Below are 25,989 nucleotides of genomic sequence, written 5' to 3'. Positions count from 1 at the left end.
TTTCTCCGAGGATTGCGACTTCTCAAAATACATTTCCATTGAATTTTTAAGTTTCTTTTAGTCTTTTTCTTTCTTCCTTTATAAATTGCCATAATGTTTTTGGGTAACGGGTTTTTCAACTTTAGGCTGCCGTTACATCTCACCTGGCTTTTCCATGGTGTCAGTGACGTTATGTTTCGGTAGAGAAAGAGGGGGAATATATTTTTGGTTCTTCATTTTCTCAATTTTGGAAAACTAGCTGATTACGGGCCCCTCAGATATCCGGACCCTAGGCAATTGCCCAACTTGCCTAGTGGTTAATCCGGCCCTGCCCACGATTGCAGAGCTAAAAGTTGCCTTTGCTAAGTTTAGCGGGCCAGTCAACTCCACCACTCAACTCAATGACATATAATATATGTATTAAACCTAGAGTCACACCGTGGGATCTCGACTTTCTCGAGATCGACTTTTCGCGATACACTTTTTGTTGAGCATTAATCTTTATCAAATACGGGTGGCGCCACCTATTAATCACTTGAAGAACTTTTTTATTAACGTCTGCTGCTATAATCTGTGTAACAACTGTCAAGATTTTAAACGTGTTAAATAAAATACGCCAGTTAAATAATAAAAACTCTAGTCCTTTTTAATCTAATAAATAGATGAAATAAAAATCATAACGATGTTTCTGATTGCAAATAAGCGAGTAAAAGTTGTAATTAGTTCCGCTAGAGACTCACAGATGGCGCTGTCATGTTTTGATAAACGTGCTTGATTAAAACAATGTGTTTCGCGGTAAGCCGATTTGAATTGTAACTCTAGGTTTAATACATATATTTTATCTCATTGGCTCAACTATGGGGGCATCTAGTGGCATTAGTTTAAACTAAACCACAGCTGAGACTTGTTTTAAACAAAATAAAATCACTTCAATTATCACTACTAAGCAGAAGTATATAGTACTTCTCTTCGAGAGAAGTGTATCACAATGCGGGGTAAGTGTAACGTCATTCTTCCCAACATCAGAATCAATTAACATTTGGAGCAAGGTTACTAAACCGAATCACATACACGATAAATAGTTCCCTCATCATTACTCTATTAGCGCTTGTGGATTTTTGTCCCACGTCAAGATCAGGTTTGTGGGTTGATTGCTGGGGATTTAGTACCAAACAGTTATAGAATTCACCCTAGCACAGCGCGATGCCCATCTTAAAGGGTCTCTAAAGAAGTCGGCGGACCGTTGGAATTTGTTTTTGAAAACGTCGTTATTGACGTCACAATCCCCGGGGGGTGAGCAAAACGAAAGTCTTTCCTACTAGCAAACGCAGCGGGGGTCTCGGACTCTCGCGGGGAAACGCCGAAGCAGGGCGGCACTCAACCAATCAAAAGAGAGGGGAGGATGGGTCGGGTAAGTTTTTTTGAAAAAAAAAATTCAACGGTCCGCCGACAACTTTACAGTCCCTTTAAGTTTGTTGAGCGTGAGAACAAACGAAAAGGGTGAGCCTGGGAAGAATATTGTTACATAACTAAACCATGAATTTATTTATTAACATGAATATATATCTGCATTGACTAGTTAAACTACATATTCAGGGATGGGAGGGGCTTAGTTTGAGTGACGTCAGAGAATTTCTGGCGGTTTGTTTTTAAAGCTAAAGCTCTTGTCACGCGGAAGGCTAATTATGCTTGTAAATTGATCAACTACCGCATTAATTTAACTCCAACAGCAGGGAAAAACCAGCATCATCAATTGTCACGATTTAAAATGTTAGTAGTTTACTTTCAACCGTTACATTCATTTTCATAATGGCCAAGGCTTAGCACTTTACCAACAGTTTTCAGTTTCAGATTAGGAAAAACATTGCAGGCACTTTTTATAATTTCCTTTAAAAGATCAATATCACTTTCGGACATCGGGTTGAGATATTTATTCACGTATCGGCGATCATTAATTTTTAATATTCAGTTGACGCAGTTTGGTGAACCTAACCGAAAATTGTATCCCTCATACAATTTTGTTAAACTGGTCGTCTGCTGTTCGAACTTCCAGGTGTCTCGATTTTGATTGGCTACCGCGATGACGTTAAACGCGTATGTAATAGAAAGGTCCCTCCCATCCCTGAATAACATGATAGAAAGGCTAATGATACACATATATATTCATGTTAATAAATAAATTCATGACTAAACTATTAAGAGTATACAGAGTGTCATCCTTCTTCTATTATTCCCTTCTGCTAGTTAATTCTGGTACTTTAATATGATATAGCCTCTCCGGAAAAGGCATTTTATCAGGCCACGCTGACGGATCTATCATTCGATATTTTTTTGATGATGAAGGATCTGGAGACAGTCAGGTAATATAAACTCCCAAAGGTCCAGCATAGTTTTAGCAATTAAAGTCCATGTGTCATTGAAAGGAGAATGGCATCATATTGGCATCATTTATACTTTCTTTAAAATTTAATTATTTTAGGGTAAAATTATAAATCATACCTGCCCTCCTTACGCAATGGCCTGGCCGTCAACTAGCATGGGTGGTCTCTCGGGAAGCTTCATCGTCGCGGGAGGATGCGATAAGAGAATAATTTTTTACAACCGAGATGGGAAGCAAATGCAAAATTTTGATTATAGCAGAGATGTCACCGAACACGAATTCACTGTGGCAGCCTGTAGTCCTGGTGGACAATGTGTCGTGTTTGGAAGCTATGATCGGTGAGTTCATTTTAGGGCGACGTAAAAGGTGGTGGTTCTATGGTAGCGAGGACAGTTGAGGGAAGTCCTTCTGCCTGTCATGTGTTTCATCAGGAATACATAAATTTCTTCTACTTGTGCCTTTCTGCTTGAATTAAAGGGGCGTGGTGTAGAAACCGTCACCCATGACGTCATGATTAATACATTTAACTTAAAATGCATGAGATATTGACGCATGCCGAGACTCCCGCGACCTATGAGTGTCGAATCCGAATGTAGACAAGTTCTCTTTGTGTGTTATAAACGAATAAACCTAGGGTCAACGATTGTTCTATACATGTGATTGTCAAATGAAGCGCTACAAAGGAGGAGCGGGAGGTTTAACGAAGTTTTAACCCTTACCTTCAACCAGATATTACCATGGGGTCTATGGCCTCTTAAAGCAAAGAGCGGGTCCAGTGTGTCCCCTACAAGGCGACTTTCCTCCTGAACTCCGGGTTTAGCTTGACGATGGCTAGTGGGCGGGGTTTATAAGTGCACATATAAATCCCGCCCACCAATGCCTTCCTGCCTTCGTCAAGCCCGAACTGGAGTTCGTATAGAAAGTCACCTTGTAGGGGATCCACTGGACCCGCGCCTTGCCTTAAAGATTCCAAGAAGAAGAGATTTATGTATTCCTGGTTTCCTAAGTAGCGACATCTTGAGGCATTTAGTGGTCTTTTAATTGTGACCATATTTGTTATACTAATTCATTTCAATTAACCAGTTTTCGAATCTTCAACTGGTCACAAGGAAAACATCAATGGGAGGAAGGACCAGCGAAGGTTATTCAGAATCTCTACACAATTTCAGCTCTTTCCTGGAAAAAAGATGGCTCTAGACTTGTCGCGGTAAGTTTTAAAACAAATCTCGTCTGTGGTCTAATTTAAACAAATGCCACTAGATGCTCCCATAGTCGAGGGGTGGGGTTCACTGATCCACCAAGCCAAAGAAGGACTAGGAGCAGAAGCCTTGGCTGTACATCCAAGGCTTCTGCTCCTACATAGCGTTCTCGCATTGAAAGTTTTCCTGTAAGCTTCTGGTGTGCGCGCGCATCTTTCTCTGCACTCTTATATGTTGAAATACATTTCAACCGGATATTAGGATGGAAATATAAATTAAAAGCGAGAATTCCCAAAATGCCTTGCCAAAGCTTCTAGCTTCAACTCCTCTTTATACCCTCTTTGAAACAAGCTTAGCAAAGGCTAGTTTTAGCTTCGCCCATGTGGACCACGAGTACGGAGTGGTTCATGCCTTTGGTGAGGTAAAATTAGTGGGTAGAAGAGTAGCTGCCATGTTAGAGGCGCCACAGGAGGCGTCATTTGCTTTAAAGCAGTAGCGCTGAGGTGGATAGGTGTCATTGCCTAATCATTATGAGTAAGGCCTCGTACGTTCAGTGCGTTTTCAGTTCATATGGGAGCCTGTATTAAATAAGCGACTGGTTTTGGTGATTTTTTTTTATTTATTCAGTGTATTTAGCCAAACTTACCAGGCATTATTATAGCATGGTCCCTTAAAAGGGCTCATCGGTGCTGTTGGGGGTAGACCGCCCTTAGTTCAGGGGGAAAACACCCAGCTCTTTGGCCATAAGGAATGGCGCCACCGTCGCAGTGGGCGGGTAAGCAATATGCTAACCAACAGTTTGACCCCCCCCTTCACCCCAACAGCTCCGGCCAGCCCCTTTAAAGCAAAGCGCGGGTTCAGTGGATCCCCTATAAGGTGGCTTTCCTCCAGAACTCCAAGTTTAGCTTGGCCATAGCCAACTTAGATTGCCGGTGGTAGAAGGCCTGCCAACTTCACCCGAGCCCCATGTTAAAAAACGACTAGCAAAAGCGCCCCTAGTTCCGACTTTCGCCGTTAGGTGCGCTACCAACCCAGTTTTCCTCCTAATGCTTTTTCTATGGGAAAAAAATTCGGAAGTGGACTCGGTTTAAGAGCATTTTTAATATATTTACCGATTTTATTTCGTGGCCGAATTTTTAATGAAAAGTTAAGTAAGTTTTAATTTATAATTTGAGACCTATTTTACAATTTTTTGTCCGTTATTTGACGAATACAGAGCTGTGCTAATTAGCTGACAACTAATTGAATTAGAATTAGCAATTAGGGAAATATTTATGAACTAATTAATTAGCCAATTAGCAATTAGACATAGAAACTAATTCAATTGAATTAGAAATTAGGCATTAATTTATCAAACTAATTAATTAGAATTACTAATTTCTAATTAATTACTTGTCTAATTAAGGTAAAAAAGAAACCATAAGTAAACATGAAAGTTTAAAAGTGCCCATGGATTTAGTACTTTGGTAATGCAAAGTTTAATGTTTTAATGCCATTGAAAAACGGGTACGGAAGCCATGAATTATTCTCGAAAAATGAGACAAGCCTCGAGCCTTCCGTCATGTTAAAATTTGTCTCATTTCTTCATTTTCTTGCCACAGTTCCTATAATGGACTCCTGAGTAGTAAATACATGCGCACTGCTATTAATTCGAGTAGGTAAAACAGTTGAAATTTCGACATGGGGCAGTTGCGAACTACAAAATTTCTCATGTTTGAGGAGCTGAAAAATTTAGAGTAGCACTAAGGTTTCCTCATCGATATAATAAGGCTTTTTCATATTCAAATAGATGAATCAAGAGTTAATTCCTCGATTTTTTTACAACAAATTGGCGTAAAAGATTAATTGAAAATTCAATTGGCTAATTAGTTAATCCTAAATCTAATTAAATTTTAATTAGATAATTACCTTTCCGATTCATACTAATTAATTAGAATTACTTCTCAATTAGCACTAAGGTAATTAAAATTCAATTACCATTTTCAATTAGTAAATTTTGCTAATTAATTAGAAATTCAATTAGCTAACTAATTAATTAGCACAGCTCTGGACGAATAATCAACATTCAAAGTTGGAGTTGTTTTTAAGGCTAATAGCATGGATAAAGAATGCGCGTGAGGAAATTTGTTTTCACTCTACAGGATAGGCAACTCCCTATCTCGAACGACAGCTTATCCTGTATATACTCTGTTACAACATCGGTTGTCAGCACGCACGAAGCTAGGTCTCTATGTAATCTAGCCTTGCGCGTGCTGACAAGAGACAAAAAACTTCAGGATATTTTAAACGATTTTAAATCCCGAAGATCATGAAGTTTTTGTCTCTTGTCAGCACGCGCAAGGCTAGATTACATAGAAACCTAGCTTTACGCGTGCTGACAACCGATGTTGTTACAGAGTATATACAGAATAAGCTGTAGTTCGAGATAGGGAGTTGCCTATTCTATAGCGTGAAAACAAATTTCCGCACGCGCATTCTTTATCCATGGTAATAGGGTATTTACCCATGACGTAGGCTTGTCACACTAAATCCACAATTCCCCATTACCCCGCCCCTAGATGGCTCCCTGTTTAAGGGACAAACGGTAGTCAAGTTTTCGGGGCAGTGCCATATCCATACGTAGTCGTATCTAATCCAAGGAGCATCTAGTGGAATTCGGTTAAACTAAACCATAGCCGAGGCTTAATTACTTTAATGTATTTTATCACTTCTGCCAGGGAACTTTATGTGGTGGTGTCGAGATGTTTGAATGTAGCTTGAAAAAATCAGTATACAACAATAAATTTGATGTTACCTATGTGGGTCCCAGCCAGGTATGAATAATGCTTTTTTCATTTACATACGAAGTCATTCATGGTGTACGAAATTGAAATCTTTAGGTATTAATTGAAGAATCAGGTGGAACTGGTCAGAAAGGTGTACTTACCTCTCATTATGGTTATGAAATTACCGATATAAAAATACTGGGTAGAGACCGGTACGTTATTGCTAGGACTCAAGCCACGCTACTCGTAACTGACCTGTTCAAGAATAGGAATAGTGAAGTATGTAATTAATACTCGAGTATATTTTTATCATTAAATTTGCGCGGAAACATTACTTAACAGTTTAGTAAATTAGGCCTAAATAGACCATTCTGAAGAATCCTGCTGTTTGAAATACGTCATAAGCACGTGACCAAAGAGAGGCATGGTTCAAATCAAAGAAACTCAGTTCGTTTTATATCAAAACTAACACTTCATGGAATTGATCCTGCAATCTCGCGAAAACAAGGACTAGATGTTCGATCCAACCCATTCCATTTGCAGTCGTTCGATCTTCGTGTCACGTGGTGCTTGTGACGTATTTAAAACAGCCATTTTCGATAAATATTAGTTTTTTTTAAGTAACAAAACTAACTAACTTATTAGGCTCAATTTTCACATTTTCCATGTATTTAAAGGGACTGCAAAGAAGGCATGGGCGGGTGGCTAAAAATTATTTGAATTACGTCACAGTCATCACGTGATGCCAAGATACAAAGGCTCCTCATGGAGTGGAATTGGACATCTAGTCCTTGTTTTTCGCGAGATTGCAGCGCCAATTCCATGAAGTGGTTGTTTTGGAAATAAAACGAACTAAGCTTCTTTGAACCACGCCTCTCCTCGGTCACGTGCCTCTGACGTAATTCAAATAATTTTACCCACCCGCCCATGCCTTCTTTGCAGTCCCTTTAAAATTATCAAAACCCTTACGTGGGTAGAAATTAAACACTAATATATTTTAAGGGTTTATATGTTGCCTTTTACATTGAAGGTTCCTTGGAACTCTGCTAGTGGCAATGAGAAATTTTATTTTGACCATGAAGATGTAAGTGTAACACATCATATGATAAGTTATTATGATATGTTCCATAAGTTTGTCACTGATTACTGTCGAGAGCTTGTCATGAAGTGAAACGTTATATATTCTGGTAAAGCGACGCCTGGTGAGGCGCTGTCACAGGGTTCATACAAACCTGGAAAACCTGGAAAAATCAGGGAAATAATTAATTGACAAAAACTTCAGGGATGATTCAGGGAAATTTCGAATTTTTAGTAAAATTCAGGGAAATTTCGAATTTTTAGTAAAATTCAGGGAAATCAGGGAAATAAATAGTTGACAAAAACCTCAGGGAAAACTAAGGGAAATTTAGAATTTTTAGTAAAATTCAGGGAAATCAGGGAAATTTGCGACAAACAGGGACCGAGTAATTAAGCAAAATGTTCATAAACATACCCTCCATAGGATTAACATTACACCCAATTTTGGAGGCTCATAACTCTGGTTCTACTAGAGATACGGGGATGTCCTTCGAGTATCTTATAGTCTTATTTGTCCCTCATCCAACCATACTAAAAACTTAGGGTTGCGACAAACAGGGGCCGAGTAATTAAGCAAAATGTTCATGAACATACCCTCCATAGGATTAACATTACACTGTACTTTGGAGGCTCATAACTCGGGTTATATTAGAGATACAGGGATGTCCTTTGAGTATGTTATAGTCCTATTTGCGCCCCCCTCCTTCGTTAACATTTGCACCATATACGGGAAAAACCTGGAAAATTCGGGGAAGTATATGGGGAAAAACCTGGAAATCTCAGGGAAATTTGTTTTCCAAAAGTTGTATGAACTCTGTGTCAAAGGCTTAGAACAGACTAAATTGGAAGATTAACCGAGTGTAGGACTTCAATTCTCGCTTCCGTCGTTCTTGAACTAGTTATCTCGAGCTGTAAGTCTCTAGCATTACCAAGCGTCATACTTATGGAACATAAACCTATGATACCTATTGACGGTATTTTCTTATGGGAAAATATAGGTCTGTTTAGTTTTCAATGTGGGGGAATTATCTTTAATTGAATATGGAAGTAATGAAGTTTTGGGCTCTGTTAGGACTGAGTTTGTAAATCCTCATCTTATCAGGTAAGTCAGTGTTAACTGTTGACGCGAGTTTTGATATCAGTATGCTTTTTTGTTCTTTTTTTTTTTAATAGTGTAAGACTGAATGAAAGAAAGCGTAAAAATGCTCCAGATAACAAGAAGCTCTCATATCTTATAGATCTGAAGACTGTGTGTGTTGGTAAGAAGCTTAATTCAATACCTCATTTACGATATCATAATTTTATCTAAGACATGTTCCATAATAAGTAACGCTTATTCGAGAAAGACAAGCGAGAATAGCCCTTTTCGCAAATTTATGCGCGCATGCGCTTGTCGTACGTCGTCGTGGATAAAATAGCAGACGACGCCATCGGCAAAGGCTTAGGAATCATGAAAAAATAATTGAACAATGCTACAAAATTGAACTAACTAAAAAAACCACAGGCTTGAATTAATTTTATTGCACTTTTTTCCAAATTTCTAAGAAAATAAATCAAGAAAATGTGTCGAAAATGATCAGATTTAATGGCAAAGTTGATGCCTCTAAAATAATGATAAAATCCGCGGAGGCTAAGACCGTAGTCTGCTATTTTATCCACGTTGTTACTAACACGCATGCGCCTCGCATTTTCCCCCACTTTTACCCTCCGACATGCGAAAAGGGCTATAGAGCTATTTCAGAGGGGGTAATGGCTACGTCACCAATGCTATTTGCCCATAGAGAAAACCCTCATAAAATGGTCGCCCTACACTCAAAGGCAGGCCCAATTTTCGTAGCAGACGAAATTTTTCCCCCACTGAAATAGCTCTATTGACTACACGCGGTTTTGTAGTCCATCTTCCTATTCAGTCTGTACAGACTGTACTAAGCCTTTGACAGCGCCTCACCAGGCGATGCTTTACGAGGATCAATGTAATACTTCACTTCATGACAAGCTCCAGTTTGTAACCAGTGACGAACTTATGGAACATATCTTATGAACTTAATGGTAGTGGTCTATATAGCATCGGAATTGTCTATGCGAGATAGAATTAGAATTAAACTGACTGCTATGCCATCTTCGTTCAACCTTACACCTATATTTATTTTTCATTTTTAGTTGATTTGGTGAGTGGTATTCTTTTGGTGCAAGTCAGCCATGATTCTAAAATAGATTGGTTGGAATTGAATGAAACTTCGAAGAAGCTTCTTTTCAGGGATAAGCAACAAAGGGTAACTAAGCGAAACTTTTCTGGACCTTAAACCGACTCGGTGGGCGGTGAAAATTACTTGAAGTACGTCACAGGCACCACGTGACGCCAAGATACAAAAACTCCGCGTTAAAGGACTGTTCACTTTAACTTGTTTTCGCGAGATTGTAGCGCCAATACCCGAAGTGCTTGTTTTCGAAATAAGACGAAATAAGCTTCTTTCAACCACGCCTTTCCGTAGTCACGTGACTATGACGTATTTCAAATAATTTTTACGTACCCGCAGCTGCATTCTTTGGGAGTCCCTTTAAATCAATAGACGCCAAGCACGCAGTAAAGCCTGAGTTCAGGCTAGCTTTGATCATTGATTTCTTTTGACCGGGGTACTAAGCTAGAACATCATAGCTTTGGCATAAATTAATAAGATATGTTCCATTAGTATGACCATAAGTACCATAATTACCCCTGATAAGTAAAACACGCCCGTTGGACTAATGTAACCAGCATGTTCATCCGCGTCCTATACAAGTTAGGTATATGCGACGCCGTGCGGCCTTTTTTGTCCCAACTTTTTTAGCCAATGGGAGACGTTTCTAAGGGTGCCTCTAGCTTCTCATAAATCTGACATAGAATCTCGGTAAATGGATAGAATTCTTAGATTCTCAGTCAGAATTCTGAGTAAGTAAACATTTATGTTTCGTCTGCTACACTAATGGGCACAGGCCACTGAAGCTTAAACTACAAATATCGTAAGTGTTAATGATTATTGTTATTTAACCTACATAAATTGCTGAATTAGTACCGTTATCCATCATTGCTTAAAATATCTCGCAACAAAAATAATGTTTTAAGTTACAACCCTAAACCATGCCTACACTCGCGCGCTTGAAGGCCGCCATTACACCAAGACTGGTCCGTGGCCTACAAGATATTTGTAGGGAAGGTCTGAATATGAGCCTCCGGGGACGATTTACATTTTCAAATGACTACAAGAGGCCGCCTCCTTCGTTTTTTGGGTGAAAATGCCGGTTACATTAGTCCAACGGCCGTGTTTTACTTATCAGGGGTAACATAAGTTTATAAGATATGTTCCATAAGTATGTCACTACCCATACTTCGTAATGTTAGAGGCTTAATGAGAGCTAGTTCAAGAACGACAAGTGAGAATTGACTACACTCGGTTTTGCAGTCCATCCTCCTCTTTAGTCTGTACTAAGCCTTTGACAGGGACTCACTAGGCGTCGCTTTACGAGAATCTATGACGTTTCAACTACGTCACTTCATGACAAGCTCTCATTAACGAGTGACACACTTATGGAACATATCTTATAAACTTATGGGGGTAATTATGGTACACTACCTATGCTTCGTAATGCTAGGGACTTACTGAGAGCTAGCTCGAGAACGACAAGCGAGAATAGACTAAACTTGGTTTTGCAGTCCATCTTCCTAATTAGTCTGTACTAAGCCTTTGACAGCGCCTCACCAGGGGTCGCTTTACCAGAATATATGACGTTTCACCTGCGTCACTTCACGGCAAGCTCTCAGTAACCAGTGACAAAATTACGGAAGATATCTTATGAACTTATGCTTTGGTTGAAAAAACTTGGACGCGCAATGGTTTGCATTTCAGACTAAATCTCCCATCCAAGATCATTCTAGAGAAAAAAAATCTGAAATTCCTTTTTCAGTAAAGAAATATCTTTTTACAGCTTACTATGCTCGATGTTGAAACTCAGGAGCAGGTTGCCCTGCTAAATCATTGTTCATTTGTTCAGGTATGTGTTCAGTCCGACAATATATCACATTTTACCATCCCATTGGTGTTAGAAACGGATTTTAAAGCAAATGTCGGCTCCGGTGGCGCCCCAAACATGCTGGCTAATTTATTACACACACCAATTTTACCTTGCCATGGCAAGAACCAATCAGAACTCGTCCACGAGGCCTTTCATTAGGCCTAGCGCGCCAGTTAACTCCACCCCTCGAGTAGGGGAGCATTTGATTAAACTAAACCAAAACCAATAGTTGCTTTAAGGCGATATTTTAAGGGAGTGGTAGCTCCCATTTGGTGAGGCCTTATGACGGCTTTAAAGCAAAGCGCGGGTCCAGTGGCTCCCCTACAAGGTGACTTTCATTACGAACTCCAGTTTTGGCTTGGCGAAGGCTGGAGACATTTGTGGGTGGGATTTTTGAATCCAGGTGAAAAAAGCCACAGTAAAAAAAGCTAAGGTTAAAAAAGCCAAGGTAAAAAAAGAGAAAAATACGGAAATAAAAGCCATTTCATTTTATATGTAAGGTTGTCCAAATCTTATATTGTGGCTAACCCGAGGGGTCCGACGCTCCTACAAATCTCGTACAGTAGAAGATTTTAAATCTGGAAATCTTAAAAATCTTCAAATCTTTCAAATCCCACAAAATCTAATAAATTCTTGATAAATCTTTCAAATCCCAGAAAATCTTTCAAATCCCAGAAATTCTTTCAAATCCCAGAAATTCTTTCAAATCCCAGAAAATCTCTCAAATCCCATCTTATAAATCCTTGATAAATCTTTAAAAATTCACAAATCTTTCTAATCCTTGATAAATATTTCCAATCTCACAACTTCCATAAATTTTAAAAGTCCAAAAAAAGTAAATAAATCGAAACATTCCCAATCTTTAAATCTTAAACCCATATACTCCCATGTTCTTTCAATCTTGAAATTATATAATATAATAAAATATAATTCTAACGTTTGTGGTTTTTAGTTTTTAGCGCCATCTATTGATGGCTAAAAACTAATGCATTTATACCGAAGATTTACTACCCCCACTTTTACCCCTTTCACCCCCACTTTTTCCCCCTTTCCCCCCTCTTTTCCCCCCATTTCCCCCTTTTTTTAGTGCCTTTCCCCCCTATATTACCCCCTTTTTTCCCCCATTATATCCTATGTTACGGCTGGTTGGGCGTCTTAACCCCGCCTTTTCGCGTTAATTTATTCAAATTTATTCATAATTCATAAATAATGCTCTAAAACGCTAACAGATGGACCTAGGGTAGCTAAGCTTCATATTATTTTATTTCGTAAATTTCCAAATCCCCAACGGGACTCGAACGCTCCAACGTCAACGCTACGGTTCGGAAACCCGGTACGCTAGAACTGCGCCACAGAATGCTTATATAAACCTTTGCTTTCATGAGATATAAGCTGGGATAGAAATCCATCTCGAGTCTAGGCGCGTTTGCGGCGTTTCGCGCTAAGAGAGAGAAATTAAATAATCGCCCACTACCACGTTAATATGACGTTAAGTCGGCCTCAAAGTCACGTCTGAAGCTTAGAGTTCTTTTCCTAAAACCTTATCAGTCTTGAATGTAGAGAGAAACGAATTAGCAGGCAAAGTTCACCATGAGTTAACCAATGATATCGTCTCTTGAAAACTCGTCTGCTACTCTACTTAGTTAAGCGAGCAGTCCACGTTTACAAGTGAGATTAATGATAACTTTATAAATAATGATGTTTAAAATTAACCGATTGAGGAAGTTACAATAGTTCAATATATATTATTCTGTAATTTAATTAAGATTAAAATAAATATATATTCACGAGTGAGATTAATGATCATAATGGTAGATAATGATGTTTCAAGTAAGTTAATTGAGGAATTCACTGTAGATTAATTAATATTATACTTTAATTTAATAAATATTATACTTTAATTTAATTAATATTATACTTTAATTTAATTAAAATTGAGGAAGTTACAATAGTTCAATATATATTATTCTGTAATTTAATTAAGATTAAAATAAATATAAATTCACGAGTGAGATTAATGATAATTATAAATAATGATGTTTCAAGTAAGTTAATTGAGGAATTTACTTTAATTTAATTAATATTATACTTTAATTTAATTAATATTATACTTTAATTTAATTAATATTATACTTTAATTTAATTAATATTATACTTTAATTTAATTAATATTATCATGATACTATAGTTTATGATAACTTTACAAATAATGATGTAGTTTAGTTAAGTTTAAAACTAACCGATTGAGGAAGTTACTATAGGGTTGGTACTGGTAATTATGGACACTTTTTGCAAATCTTTGAACAACTTCCGTGGAGCTAACGTTAGACACCAGAAACTTTCAGGATATGAAATATGATTCTTTATACACAATTCGCTGTTTTCAGCTTTTTAACTCTCTTAAATTTTGCACAATATCCTATTTCCCAATCCCCTCGGAGGACCCCAATTGTGAACAATCGCTGGTAAATGTAAACACCCTGACCCTAAATACTGAAGGAGGTAGTGAATGAACACTGGACCCAAATGTGAACAACAATGATAATCAAATGGGAGGAATAAAAAAGGCCCTAGGAAAGGACAGGGTTGCCACAGTACCTGGAAAATCTGGAAAAGTCAGGGAATTTAAAAATGGGCCGAAAAGGTCAGGGAAAAGTCAGGGAATTTGATTTTAGTGGGTAAAACTTCTGGGAATAAGTCTTTATTGAAAGAGTAATGAAAGTTTCTCCTCATGCTCTCTCAACACAGAAAACTCTAGATTAATCCTTAAAAATGTCTAGAATTGTTTTTGTAAAGTAACCGCCTTTCTCTTAGACTGTTATTTATAGTTAAAATGTTTCTTATTTGTATTGGTGCAACAAATACATGGGAAAATTTAATGTTGAGAGTTTATTTAATTATAACCACTTGAAACGTGCAGTAAACATTCACTTTTTCGGCCTAAAAGGTCAGGGAAAATCTGAGAAAAAGGTCAGGGAATTTGGTTCTGAAAATTCCGTGGCAACCCTGAAGGAGCTACCATTACGTAGGGCCTAAATCCATGCACCTAGATTAAAGTTTACGCAGATGTGATAAGTGATAATAGGATAATATAATTAAAAACAATACCCGAGTCAAAATGTTCAATAATTTGTTGAGAAGTCCTATTTATTTCGATACCTCGCATAACAGCTGTCTCATTTTCTCGCTTTCCCGCCCAATAAGTAGTCGTAGCTACCGCCCTCTTACCGCTAAATTGATAAACTTACTAATGGCGCGAAATTTGAGTCTTTTTTGGGTCAATGATGTATTTTAAAGTTAATATTATAACTTTTACTTTTATTTTTTAGTAAAATAGCTTAAAAAGGATTCTAATTAACCTTGAAACAATTGAATTTTTACCTGGTTTTTTCCAACTCTAAAATCGAATTCCGAATCGAAACCACAGATATTAATATCAATTTTATAGTGAAAAACGTGATCTATCTAACGATTAAAGGTTTGTTATCGTGGGATTATTTTAACTCTTCCTAGAGCTTATTCCCCGATGGTATTGTATTAAGCAACACCTAAAATTGGCATCAACTTAAGTTGATTAGTCCGAGTTGGTGTGTATATAGGTTCGTATCTTTCATCCACGTATTCCTACAATGTTCATACCATTTTTATCGTAATCCTCAATATTCAATCTACAAATAGAGCCCTTTTAAAAGGAATTTAAGCCGCCCAAAAATTAGCTACAAAATGTTAAAGAAAAAATAGAATCGTTCACATTTACCAGTACCGACCCTAGTTTAAAAAATATTATTCTGTAATTTAATTAAGATAAAGTTCTGTAGGTTAAGTTTAAAATGAACCTAATGAGTAAGTTACTGTAGTTTATTACTAGATTGATTTTATTCATAATAGGAATGCTATTTTACAAACAATGAAAAAAAAAACCCGAAATGCTAAATTAGCTGGGGTCATCTTATAATGCATATAGTAATACTAATTCTTGTCACTAGAAGGCGGTAAAAACTATATGACTGGGTCATCTTGTTTAATCTTGACTTTCTTTCTATTGGCTTTTATTACCGCGTTTGTGAATTTTTTTACCTTGGCTTTTTTTGTATTCGTAAATTTGTCTTTTATTACCTTGGCTTTTTTTCCATTGGCTTTTTTTTCCATTGGGTTTTTTACCGACAACCGGATTTTTAAGTGTACTTATAAATCCCGCCCACTAGCCTTCGATAAACTAAACCCGGAGTTCGTAAGGAAAGTCAACTTGTAGGGGAACCACGTGACCCGCGCTTTGTTTTAAGCAATAAAGTAGTACCATATTACGATTGTGTTTTAGGTAACTTCTTAGACGCGACAGGAATAAGATGAAAAATTACGCTTTAACTTGCCTGTAATGGTTTTTAAAATTTTCTATATACAGTGGGTACCAGATAGTGATGTAATAGTTGCGCAAAATCGAGGCAATATCTGTGTATGGTACAACATGGAAGCTCCTACAAGAGTGACAAATATTCCAATAAAGGTAACTATTCATTGACTTTTTTTCGTGTAATACAAGTCCTGAGACAGAGAGCAAGAAAGTGATCTTATATTGGAAAGATTTGTTTTTAAAGGGAATGAGAAGCTTCGTTTGAAAAACCTCTGATTTATGTAACAAAAGATAGAATTAATTTCTGTGAATTCAAAAATATCAAGCTTTTAATTTTCCGATTTCTGGTTATTTGGCCGCAATATGCATTTGAAAATGATTCGTATGAAATTATTTCAAATCCACTTTTTATGAAAGGCTAAAACGTTTCCGCGTTGGGTGACGTCACAGATATATTTTTAACGTGAGATGGGGCCACTCTCTCCGCTATCAGACCCAGAGTTTAGACTGGCGAGAAGCTCGAGACGCGTGTAGGATTCCCGCGCTTTTTTTCCCCCTCACGTCATAGTGATGTCATCAAACGGGCGAACAAGCTCGACAAGACTAAATTATTGATATATCGAAACTGAGTTTTCGTGATTTTTCAATGGATTTTAAAAATTGAAACTTTGGTTCAATTATATTAAACACTTGATATTTTGAAAGTAGAGACTTGAAAGTGTAACATGATACCACTTTCGTGGTAAAATATGATATGAAATTGTAAATTCGCAAATCTTAAGGTCCTTACTTATTCAGGGTGAAGTGGTAGATTTGGATAGATCAGATGGAAAAACCGAGGTGCTTGTCAATGAAGGAGTCAATACTCTTTGCTATCCTCTTGATGAAAAACTGATTGAATTTGGAACTGCTGTTGAAGATGGAGATTTTGGAAGGTAAGTGTGTCGTTCGTGTTTTGTGGATTGTTCGTGGTGGGGACCAAATTTGTCTAGTACCAGAGTTGCAGCATTTTCTTCCGATCTACTCAAAGCGGAGCCTCCGAGCAGGGCCGGATTAAAGGGGGGGGGCTGAGGGGGCACTGGCCCCCGGGCGCAAGGTTTGTTGGGGGCGCATTGAGTTAAACTATTCCCCCTTAGCGACATTTGCTGTTCCGTTTTTCCGGCTTAAGAGGGCGCACACTATCTCCGCCCCCGGGTGCAAAATTGCCTCTGAGATGATCTAGACCCATGCCTATCGCGAAGCGAGAATATTTTTTAACTAATTTAGTTTGCCTTGTTTTCTCGCTTGGTGGCGCTTTTAGTACCGTAAAATAAAAATTAGTTCAGCCTCGTGACCCCGTCGATTGCTACAATATTAGGGCAAGGCATAGACGTTAGAGCGCGGATAGTATGAAAATGGTTTAGAAAATTTCCGAAAACCTTTATTAAACAATCATGCCAAAGAATTGAAAGAATAAAAAACTTAAGGTTAAAAAATTAAAGGTTATGAAGGGGTAAAAAATTTCCTCTTATAGGCAAGCGCACACCTACCGTCATCGGACGGACCGCACGTATCGCACGCATCGGATTTTATTATTATTACCATTGTTTCAAATGAGAACGCGCTCATCTGTCCGCATCGTACGTATCGGAGGTCGGCAATGCCGACGAGGATTCCCGATAGGGGCATACAATCCGTATGGTCCGTACGGAGCTAAGACAAAAATCGCTCAACGAATGCTCAGATTATGTGTTGATGAAACATAAAATGGCGCTCTTTTAAGATTAGGAAAATTTGCTAGGTTTACCACATTATTCCAAGTTGAAAGGTGTTTCCGGTAAGTACGGAGTCTACTAATCCAGTATTTTGAAATAGTATTTGTTATGTATATAAATTAAATAAGTTAAATCTCTTAAGCTACTGCTCCCAGCCACGCACGAGCAATATTGCTCATGTGGCACATTGGGAGGATGCCTCATATAGTTGTAACTAAAAAAACAAAAATAATGCATCAATAAAATAAAAAAAAAAAAAAAAAAAAAAAAAAAAAAAAAAAAAAAAAAAAAATTTAATACGGGAAAAATCAGAAAAAATGCTGATTTTACTAGAAAAAAAACACGCACAACTAGCCACTATGTTAAGCCTAGTTTGAAATTTCCCGAGTATTCCGTCGCGCATTCTCAATTGCTCATACGCGCGTTCGGAATTTCGGAAATCCGAATGCTCCGAATTCAGTGTGCGCAGTTGAAGAAAATTATCCGATGCGTGCGATCCGTGCGGTCCGTCCGATGACGTTAGGTGTGCGCTAGCCTTAAGGCACCAAACCTAACCTAAAATGTATGATTTAAGGCAATTTTAACAAAATTCGTTCCGTGTAAATTATTTTATTTTTACATAATTTACACGTTATTTTAGGTAAGGTTAGGTTTGGTTTGGTTTAGTGCGGTTTGTATTTTGAAAAATGCGATTCTTTGATCACTGAAACTTCGAATGTTTGAAGCTATATTTATATATTTTTTTGTAACGGACGCCATGTGCCGCTGCGTATTATGGTGTGCAATGAATAGAGGAAGGCGTAAGCTTTCTTTTGGTATATGATTTATTAAATTTGGAAGAGCAGGTGCTATTCTTCAATTTAGCCATTTGGCTAATTGGCCCCTAAAATATCAACGACAATTTATGGAAGACCCCCTTCGCAAAGGTAATAAAAGCGCCACCTAGTACACATATAGGGTAAAAATATTTCCCCTCATAAAAATCGACACGCACGGGCCTAGATCATCTCGGAGGCTCCGCTCAAAGTAAATATATTGTTTATTGTAATAATTCTTCTATTTTGATGGGAAATGAAACAGTAGCTGTGAGAACTCATATAAAGCCTGAGAACATATGAATAACTGTTTTAGTTTTTCATAAGCTCTTACTTCTTGCATAAGCTTACCAAAATGGTGGTGATGAGAAGAAACAGGCAACAGCCCCATTCAAGCAAGTCCCCAGGGTTGTGATTTAGTTTGATTAAATGCTCCCATAGTAGGGTGTTGTAGTTGACAGGCCCGCAATTTTTAGCAAAGGCAAGTTTAAAGGGACTGGCTGGAGCTGTTGGGGCGAAGGGCGGGTCAAACTGTTGGTTAACATATTGCTACCACTGTAACGGTGGCACCATTCCTTATGGCCAAAGAGCTGGCTGTTTTTTCCCCAGAACTAAGGGCGGACTCCACCCCAACAGCGCCGATGAGCCCCTTTAAACTCCGCTATTGTGGACGAATTCTGGGGCCAAGCCGACATTCTCAGGTCTTATTTGGGTTCTTGGTTTGCTGCGACACCAGCTGTCTTTTCTTCCCGCTGCATAAGTTAATAAACTATGTTAGTAAGTTTGTCACTGGTTACAAACTGGAGCTTGTCATGAAGTGGCGTAGGTCATAGATTCTCGTAAAGCGACGCCTGGCGAGGCGCTGTCAAAGGCTTAGTATAGACTAAATAGGAAGATGGACTGCTAAACCGAGTTTAGTCAGTTCTCGCTTGTCGTTCTCAAACTAGCTCGAGCTGTAAGTCTCTAGCATTACAAAATATAGGTAGTGTCATACTCATGCAACATATCCTATAAACATATGCTACCAGTCATTAAATAAAAGGGCCCATTCTTGGGGGGACTGTAAAGAAGGCATCAGCGGGTGGGTAAAAAATATTTGAAATACGTCAGAGGCACATGACCGAAGAGAGGCGTGGTTCAAAGAAGCTTAGTTTGTTTTATTGTGAAAACTACCATTTCATGGAATTGGCGCTGAAATCTCTCGAAACACAAGGACTAGATGTCCAGTTCCACTGCATGAGGAGCCTTTGTATCTTGGCATCACGTGATGTCCGTGACGTATTCCAAATAATTTTTACCCACCCGCCGATGCCTTCTTTGCTGTCCCTTTAAGAGAAATAATTTTCTTTTGATATCAGTATTGCGCCTAGTAAATAAAGCAAATTTATATTAGAGCGGTGGCTTTCTTGGAATCTATTTCGGGTACATCCGGGTATTTGAATGAAGAAACCGCGGCAATGTGGCAAACTCTAGGAACAATGGCGTTGGCAATGGATCTATTACCTGTTGCTGAAAGATGCTACGCTGCTCTTGGAGATGTTGCAAAGGCTAGATTCTTGAGAGAAACCTACTCTATCGCTGAAGCATCCGCGGCCACTATGGTAATAACATGGATAAAGAATGTTTGTTTTCACGCTATAGGATAGGCAACTCCCTATCTCGAACGACAGCTTATTCTGTATATACTCTGTTACAACATCGGTTGTCAGCACGCGCAAAGCTAGGTCTCTATGCAACTTAGCTTTGTACGTGCTGACAAGAGATGAAAAACTTCAGGATCTTCAGGATTTAAAATATCCGCGAGTTTTTTAGCTCGAGTGCACTGACCTCTAGGCCTTAGTTTCAAATACGTGTAGAAGGCTGTAGGCAATTTCACACGTATTTGAAACGAAGTCCTAGAAGTCCGTGCACTCGAGCTAAAAAACTCGCGGATATTTTAAATCCTGAATATCCTCAAGTTTTTGGTCTCTTGTCAGCACGTACAAAGCTACGTTCCATAGAGAAATATATTTGCGCGTGCTGACAACCGATGCCGTATCAGAGTATATACAGAATAAGCTGTCGTCCGAGATAGGGAGTTGCCTATCCTGTAGAGTGATAACAATTTCCTCTCGCGCATTCTTTATCCGTGGTAATAATCCCGAAATATTTCAGTGATATGCTTCACGAGGAAATGTTTTTTATTTCCGTGATTTTCAGGGCGGTGACGGAATGGATCACTATAAAGTGAGATGCAGGAAAGCCATTTTAGCCAAACAACCCAAACTTGCCGAAGGGATATTATTAGAACTGAATAAGGTGGAAGAAGCCATAGAACTATACCAAGGGCTTCATAAATGGGAAGATGCTGTAGCCTTAGCCGAATCTAGAGCTCACCCGGACTTAGATACTCTAAAAAAGAACTACTTGCAGTGGCTTTTAACTACGGGACAGCAGGGAAAAGCTGCGGAGGTAGGTTTAAAGCAAGTCTCGGCTGTGCGTTAATTTAAAGCAAAGCGCGGGTCCAGTGGATCCCCTACAAGTTGAATTTCCTCCTGAACTCCGGGTTTAGCTAGGCGAAGGCTAGTGGGCGGGGTTTATAAGTGCACTTATAAATCCCGCCCACAAATGCCTCCTGCCTTCGCCAAGCCAAAACTGGAGTTTGTAAGGAAAGTCAACTTGTAGGTTATCCACTGAACCCGCGCTTTGCTTTAAATAAATGCCACTGCATGCTCCCATAGTGAGGGGTGTAGGCTAGTTTTGGCTCCACCCTCATGGACGGGTTCTGCCTTTGGTAAGGCAAAATTTGCATGCAGAGGATTAGCCAGTGTGTTTAGGGGCGCCACACGAGCCGGCATTTACTTAATTATTTATACCACTACCAACGAGATAAACAAGGCCCATGCGGGCGCCAATTTATTTATTTTTTCGCCAAGATTTTAAATCGCCAAGAGTCTCCGCTAGAGGCGCGTTTAAGTCTAAAAAAATTACGTAAACCTCACGTGGCCATCTGTCTGCTCTAAGTTTCGAACCTCGAGCAAGGGAACGCGCAGCGGGATTTCATGTGCATTAAGCCTAATCAGTAAGTGTATTAAAGAGACTAATAAGCGCCATCTATCAACCACACAAGTCAAAAATATATGAGTGAGGGATCCCCCCTTCGAAGTGAGCGTGCATGGGCCTTGTACATCTCGTTGGTAGTGTTTAAACACGAGAATAATCGTAAGTTCATAAGATATGTTCCATAAGTTTGTCACTGGTTACAAACTGGAGCTTTTCATGACTGATGAAGTGACGAAGGTGAAACGTCATAGATTTGAGGTAAAGCGACGCCTGGTGAGGGGCTGTCAAAGGCTTAGTAATGCAGACTAAATAGGGCTTAGATGGACTGCAAAATTAACCGAGTGTAGGACTTCAATTCCCGCTTGTCGTTCTCGAACTAGTTATCTGATCTCAGCAAGTCTCTAGCATAGGAAGTGTACGTCATACTTATGGAACATATCACTTATAAACTTATGAAAGAATGTTTTTGAGATTTTTTTCACAATATTTGTTTTGTAGCTTAAAGAAAAGGAAGGCGACTACGAAGATGCTGTCAGTATGTACTTAAAGGCTGGTCTTCCAGTCAAAGCCGCGCAATTAGTTGGAACAGTTCACACACTCTCTAGCAATGACGCTCTTGTTCAAAGAGTGGCTAATAGTTTGTTAAAAGGAGAATTCTACGAAGCAGCCGGTGATCTTTTTCAGCAAGTTGATGACAACCTTAAAGCTTTGGATTGTTATAAGAAAGGGAATGCCTTCCCAAGAGGTAAATTTGCAATCTTAAATTTTCCGCTACGTCAATAATAGGGCGCCTTACCGCGAGCGATATACAGGGTTGCCACAGTACCTGGAAAACCTGGAAAAGTCAGGGAATTTGAAAAAGGGTGTTAAAAGTCAGGGAATTTGAAAAAGGGTGTAAAAAGTCAGGGAATTTGAAAAAGGGTGTAAAAAGTCAGGGAATTTGAAAAAGGGTGTAAAAAGTCAGGGAATTTGAAAAAGGGTGTAAAAAGTCAGGGAATTTGAAAAAGGGTGTAAAAAGTCAGGGAATTTGAAAAAGGGTGGGAAAAGTCAGGGAATTTGAAAAACGGTGTAAAAATTCAGGGAATTTGAAAAAGCGTGGGAAAAGTCAGGGAATTTGAAAATTGTTGTAAAAGTCAGGGAATTTGGAAATTGTTGTAAAAGTCAGGGAATTTCCGTTGCAAATCGATCGACTTGAGGAAATGTGTAGTCTCGGTCAACTAGGCGCACCAGCTCAAATACAGGACAATGACATTAACTGTTTCTGATAGTTCCTAATAAAGTTTTATTAACAACTTAATAGTAGTTTCAATTAAAATTAGCATAAATGTAAGTACAAAGCTGATGATAAATAAGGATTTTTTTAAAGGCTGCATTCTTAGTTTTCTGTTAGTCTTAAGTTCGAAAATTTTTCAGGGAAATTGACTTTAGATGGTCATGGAAAACCTGGAAAAGTCAGGGAATTTTGAAACTAAAAATCTGTGGCAACCCTGCAGCTGATATGGCTCTTCCGCTAACAATCATGATTAAGAAAGGGAATTAATTTCTTGTTTAGCTGTTGAGCTAGCGAGATTGACTTTTCCAAATGAAGTGGTGAAACTTGAGGAAGAATGGGGAGATCATTTAGCTAGTCTGAAACAACTAGATGCCGCTATCAATCACTATATTGAAGCAGGGTCTGCTTTATAAATATTTAATTTAAATTAAATCTATACCTGATATAAAAAATTAAAAACTATTGGAGTTTAATTTTAAAATAAATTTTTATGTAGTAAAACTGTGAAAGCTCTAGACGCTTCGATCGCGTCTCATCAATGGAAGAAAGCAGTGCAAATCATCGAAGTTATTGAAGACTCATCCGCAATCACTCCGTATTATCAAAAGCTAGCTCAACATTATGCAGCTGTTGGTGAATATGAGGTGTGTGTTCAAAAAAGGGTGGTAGGATTGGAGTACAGTGGGTTTTATGGACCGATTTTCAGTCGAACAGGCTGAGGGTTCGTACATGACCTGGAAAAGTCAGGGAAATTGAAAATGGGCCTAAAAGGTCAGGGAAAAGTCAGGGAAATTTAAAATGGACCTAAAAGGTCAGGGAAATTGAAAATGGACCTAAAAAGTCAGGGAAATTGAAAATGGACCTAGAAAGTCAGGGAAATTGAAAATGGACATAAAAAGTCAGGGAAATTGAAAATGGACATAAAAAGTCAGGGAAATTGAAAATGGACATAAAAAGTCAGGGAAATTGAAAATGGACCTTAAAAAGTCAGGGAAATTGAAAATGGACCTAAAAAGTCAGGGAAATGTCAGGGAAAAGTATATTGTAGGGAAATTTAAAGTCTGGATTAGAGTATAAGGGTGACCAGAAAATGTATTGTCTGAGATTTGTGATTTACTAGAGATAAAGTTAAATTTGAACGAAATAGTTATTTTTATAGCAATAACTCGAGCAAAAATGATTCAAGTGAATTTAGATTGGTTTTCATATATGTTCGCCATGTATGTTAATTATTGCAAGTGGTCAGATAAATTTGTGGATATTAGTCATGGAAAACCTGGAAAAGTCAGGGATTTTCATTCCAAAAATTTTGTACGAAAATCTTCTTTGACAATTTGCACTCAGGGCCACCGTTTACAGGGATTTCAATCATATTTTTTAAATACTGGCCTGGACCGCAATTGATATCATAGTTTTTACATTATCGACTTCAAATCGCCCATAGAAGCCAATGTACTTCGGTGCTGTATAATCAAGAAGTGATATCTAGTTTATTAGGGAGAAGGTATAAGATGCCTTAGTATTGGCGCACCATAGTCCCAGTCCCCCTTTCAAAATACAAGGTGGGGAGCGCAAAAGGAGGCCGGGCTATTTCGCCTCTCCTCAGAGTGGGAAAATATGACTGTAATTTTCGTCATTCGCGTCGCGCTGACGTGAGTTTTCAAGAACCAATGAGATATACGCTGGTTGTAATTTAGAGGCGGGGATTAACTCCGGACCTACTATACGTTTGGACTGGAGATAAAGCTGGGAATGTGGCGAATTTACACCTTCTCCCTAATAAACTAGATATCACTTCTTGGTATAATTAAATCAGATTTGTTAGTTTAACTTATTGATCTACTAAACTATTTTGTAGCTTGCGGAACATTTCTACATGGAAGGTGGTATGACTACCGAGGCAATTAACATGTATAACTTGGCTGGCCAATGGGATAGGGCTCACAAAGTACGTTCGGGCAAATTTCTTGTTTCTACTTTTGTAAATTGGACTACACTTCTTTTTTCATTAAAGGGAGGGTGAAGTGGAAAATAAAGTGATTTTTTTTATCGATTCTTTTACCAATTATAAGAGCAGTCTGCATAGTGAAATATTCCGGAAATACGGTCTCCGAATGATTTTAAAATTCAAATTAGGTTCAGATTTTATGGATAATTTTTAATAAGGACCTGTGACCAATAGCGTAACGCCCTGCCTTGCTGTTAACAAAATTGCTATTGCACGCTCTACATCTCGCACCACGATTATCACATCGCCCACAAATTTTATAAAAATCTCGTGATAAATTTCATTCGGCGTGGAGCGTGCCACGAGAATTTAGTTAACAAGAAGGCAGGGCGTTACGCGATTGGTCAGAGGTCCTTACTTCAAATTTTCCATAAAATCGGAACTTAATTTGAATTTTAAAATCATTCGGAAACCGTATTTCCTGGATGTGTCACTACACGGACTGGTTTTATAATATGTAGAAGAATCGATAAAAAATCACTTGATTTTCCACTTCACCCTCCCTTTAACAAACCAGAAACAGTTTCTTTCGTAGGCATTAACTGAAACATAATAATAATATTTTTAAATCGAGTTTTGTTGTTTAGTCGAGTGCTGGTGAATGTATCGAAATCCTTATTTTGCTTATTGTAGATCGCCAGTCAACATCTTCAACCTGAAGATGTAACTAGAATGTACGTTTCACAAGCTCAGCTCTTGGAGCAACAGGGCAAATACAGGGAAGCTGAAAAGTATGTAAAATATTGTGGGCAAGCGTCATACTCTCAAAAATGTTAACAAAACGTGCCAAATCATTTCCTTGCAATCATGAATCAGTTTTTGAACTTTTTCCTGATTTTATTTTGGGATGAGAGGGGGGGTTTCCCTCATAAGTTGATCAAGATGTTGACAACTGTTATCGGCAGTCAGATTTTGCAGGAATGTTCGGGAAATACAAACCAGGATTCGAAAAATCCCGCATTTTATTTAAAAAAAAAAAACCCCAGCCCACCAGGTTCTATAGTTGTGGTGTGCGAGTCCCGTTTTTTTTTCGGTTTCGAGCAGAGTCAGAGTATCAAAAATAATTTCATATCGAGTATCAAATATTTAGATTAGGTCATTTTTTCTTTAGTATTTGTCGAGTTCCAAATATTTACTTGTCGAGTATTAATCAAGTAAATTTCCAGAAAACAATGATCATGAGCTTATTGTCTGCTAAAATTGTAAGCCTTGGATTCGAGTATTAATGAAGTTAAAAAGCTGCTCAAACCTTTCTCGAGAATTGAACATGTTGTTATTGGTCGAGTATCGAGTTGA

The 25,989-nt window shown here is 38.3% G+C and overlaps 1 protein-coding gene across 1 annotated transcript in view; it reads left to right on the top strand.

Moving 5' to 3' along the window:
• Oseg2 (intraflagellar transport protein Oseg2) overlaps nt 1-25,989 on the top strand; it is a 46,589-nt gene that overhangs the window by 6,593 nt on the left and 14,007 nt on the right. Inside the window, exons 7-25 of the mRNA XM_089863630.1 lie at nt 2,252-2,339; nt 2,459-2,697; nt 3,443-3,566; nt 6,276-6,371; nt 6,438-6,602; nt 7,354-7,407; nt 8,399-8,502; nt 8,574-8,659; nt 9,561-9,673; nt 11,364-11,429; nt 15,853-15,954; nt 16,600-16,736; nt 19,764-19,971; nt 20,570-20,821; nt 21,911-22,157; nt 22,965-23,085; nt 23,182-23,329; nt 24,544-24,633; nt 25,327-25,424. Of these exons, the coding sequence (XP_089719756.1) occupies nt 2,252-2,339; nt 2,459-2,697; nt 3,443-3,566; nt 6,276-6,371; nt 6,438-6,602; nt 7,354-7,407; nt 8,399-8,502; nt 8,574-8,659; nt 9,561-9,673; nt 11,364-11,429; nt 15,853-15,954; nt 16,600-16,736; nt 19,764-19,971; nt 20,570-20,821; nt 21,911-22,157; nt 22,965-23,085; nt 23,182-23,329; nt 24,544-24,633; nt 25,327-25,424 (2,538 nt within the window). The remainder of the gene's footprint in view (nt 1-2,251; nt 2,340-2,458; nt 2,698-3,442; nt 3,567-6,275; nt 6,372-6,437; nt 6,603-7,353; nt 7,408-8,398; nt 8,503-8,573; nt 8,660-9,560; nt 9,674-11,363; nt 11,430-15,852; nt 15,955-16,599; nt 16,737-19,763; nt 19,972-20,569; nt 20,822-21,910; nt 22,158-22,964; nt 23,086-23,181; nt 23,330-24,543; nt 24,634-25,326; nt 25,425-25,989) is intronic.

Source organism: Phalangium opilio, unplaced genomic scaffold (assembly GCF_054372755.1).
Source record: "Phalangium opilio isolate 3A_F unplaced genomic scaffold, DU_Popi_V2 ptg001170l_1, whole genome shotgun sequence".
In the NCBI taxonomy this organism is placed as follows: Eukaryota; Metazoa; Arthropoda; class Arachnida; order Opiliones; family Phalangiidae; genus Phalangium; species Phalangium opilio.
Note: the sequence above shows the minus strand (reverse complement) of the source record. Positions and strands in the feature narration are given on the sequence as shown.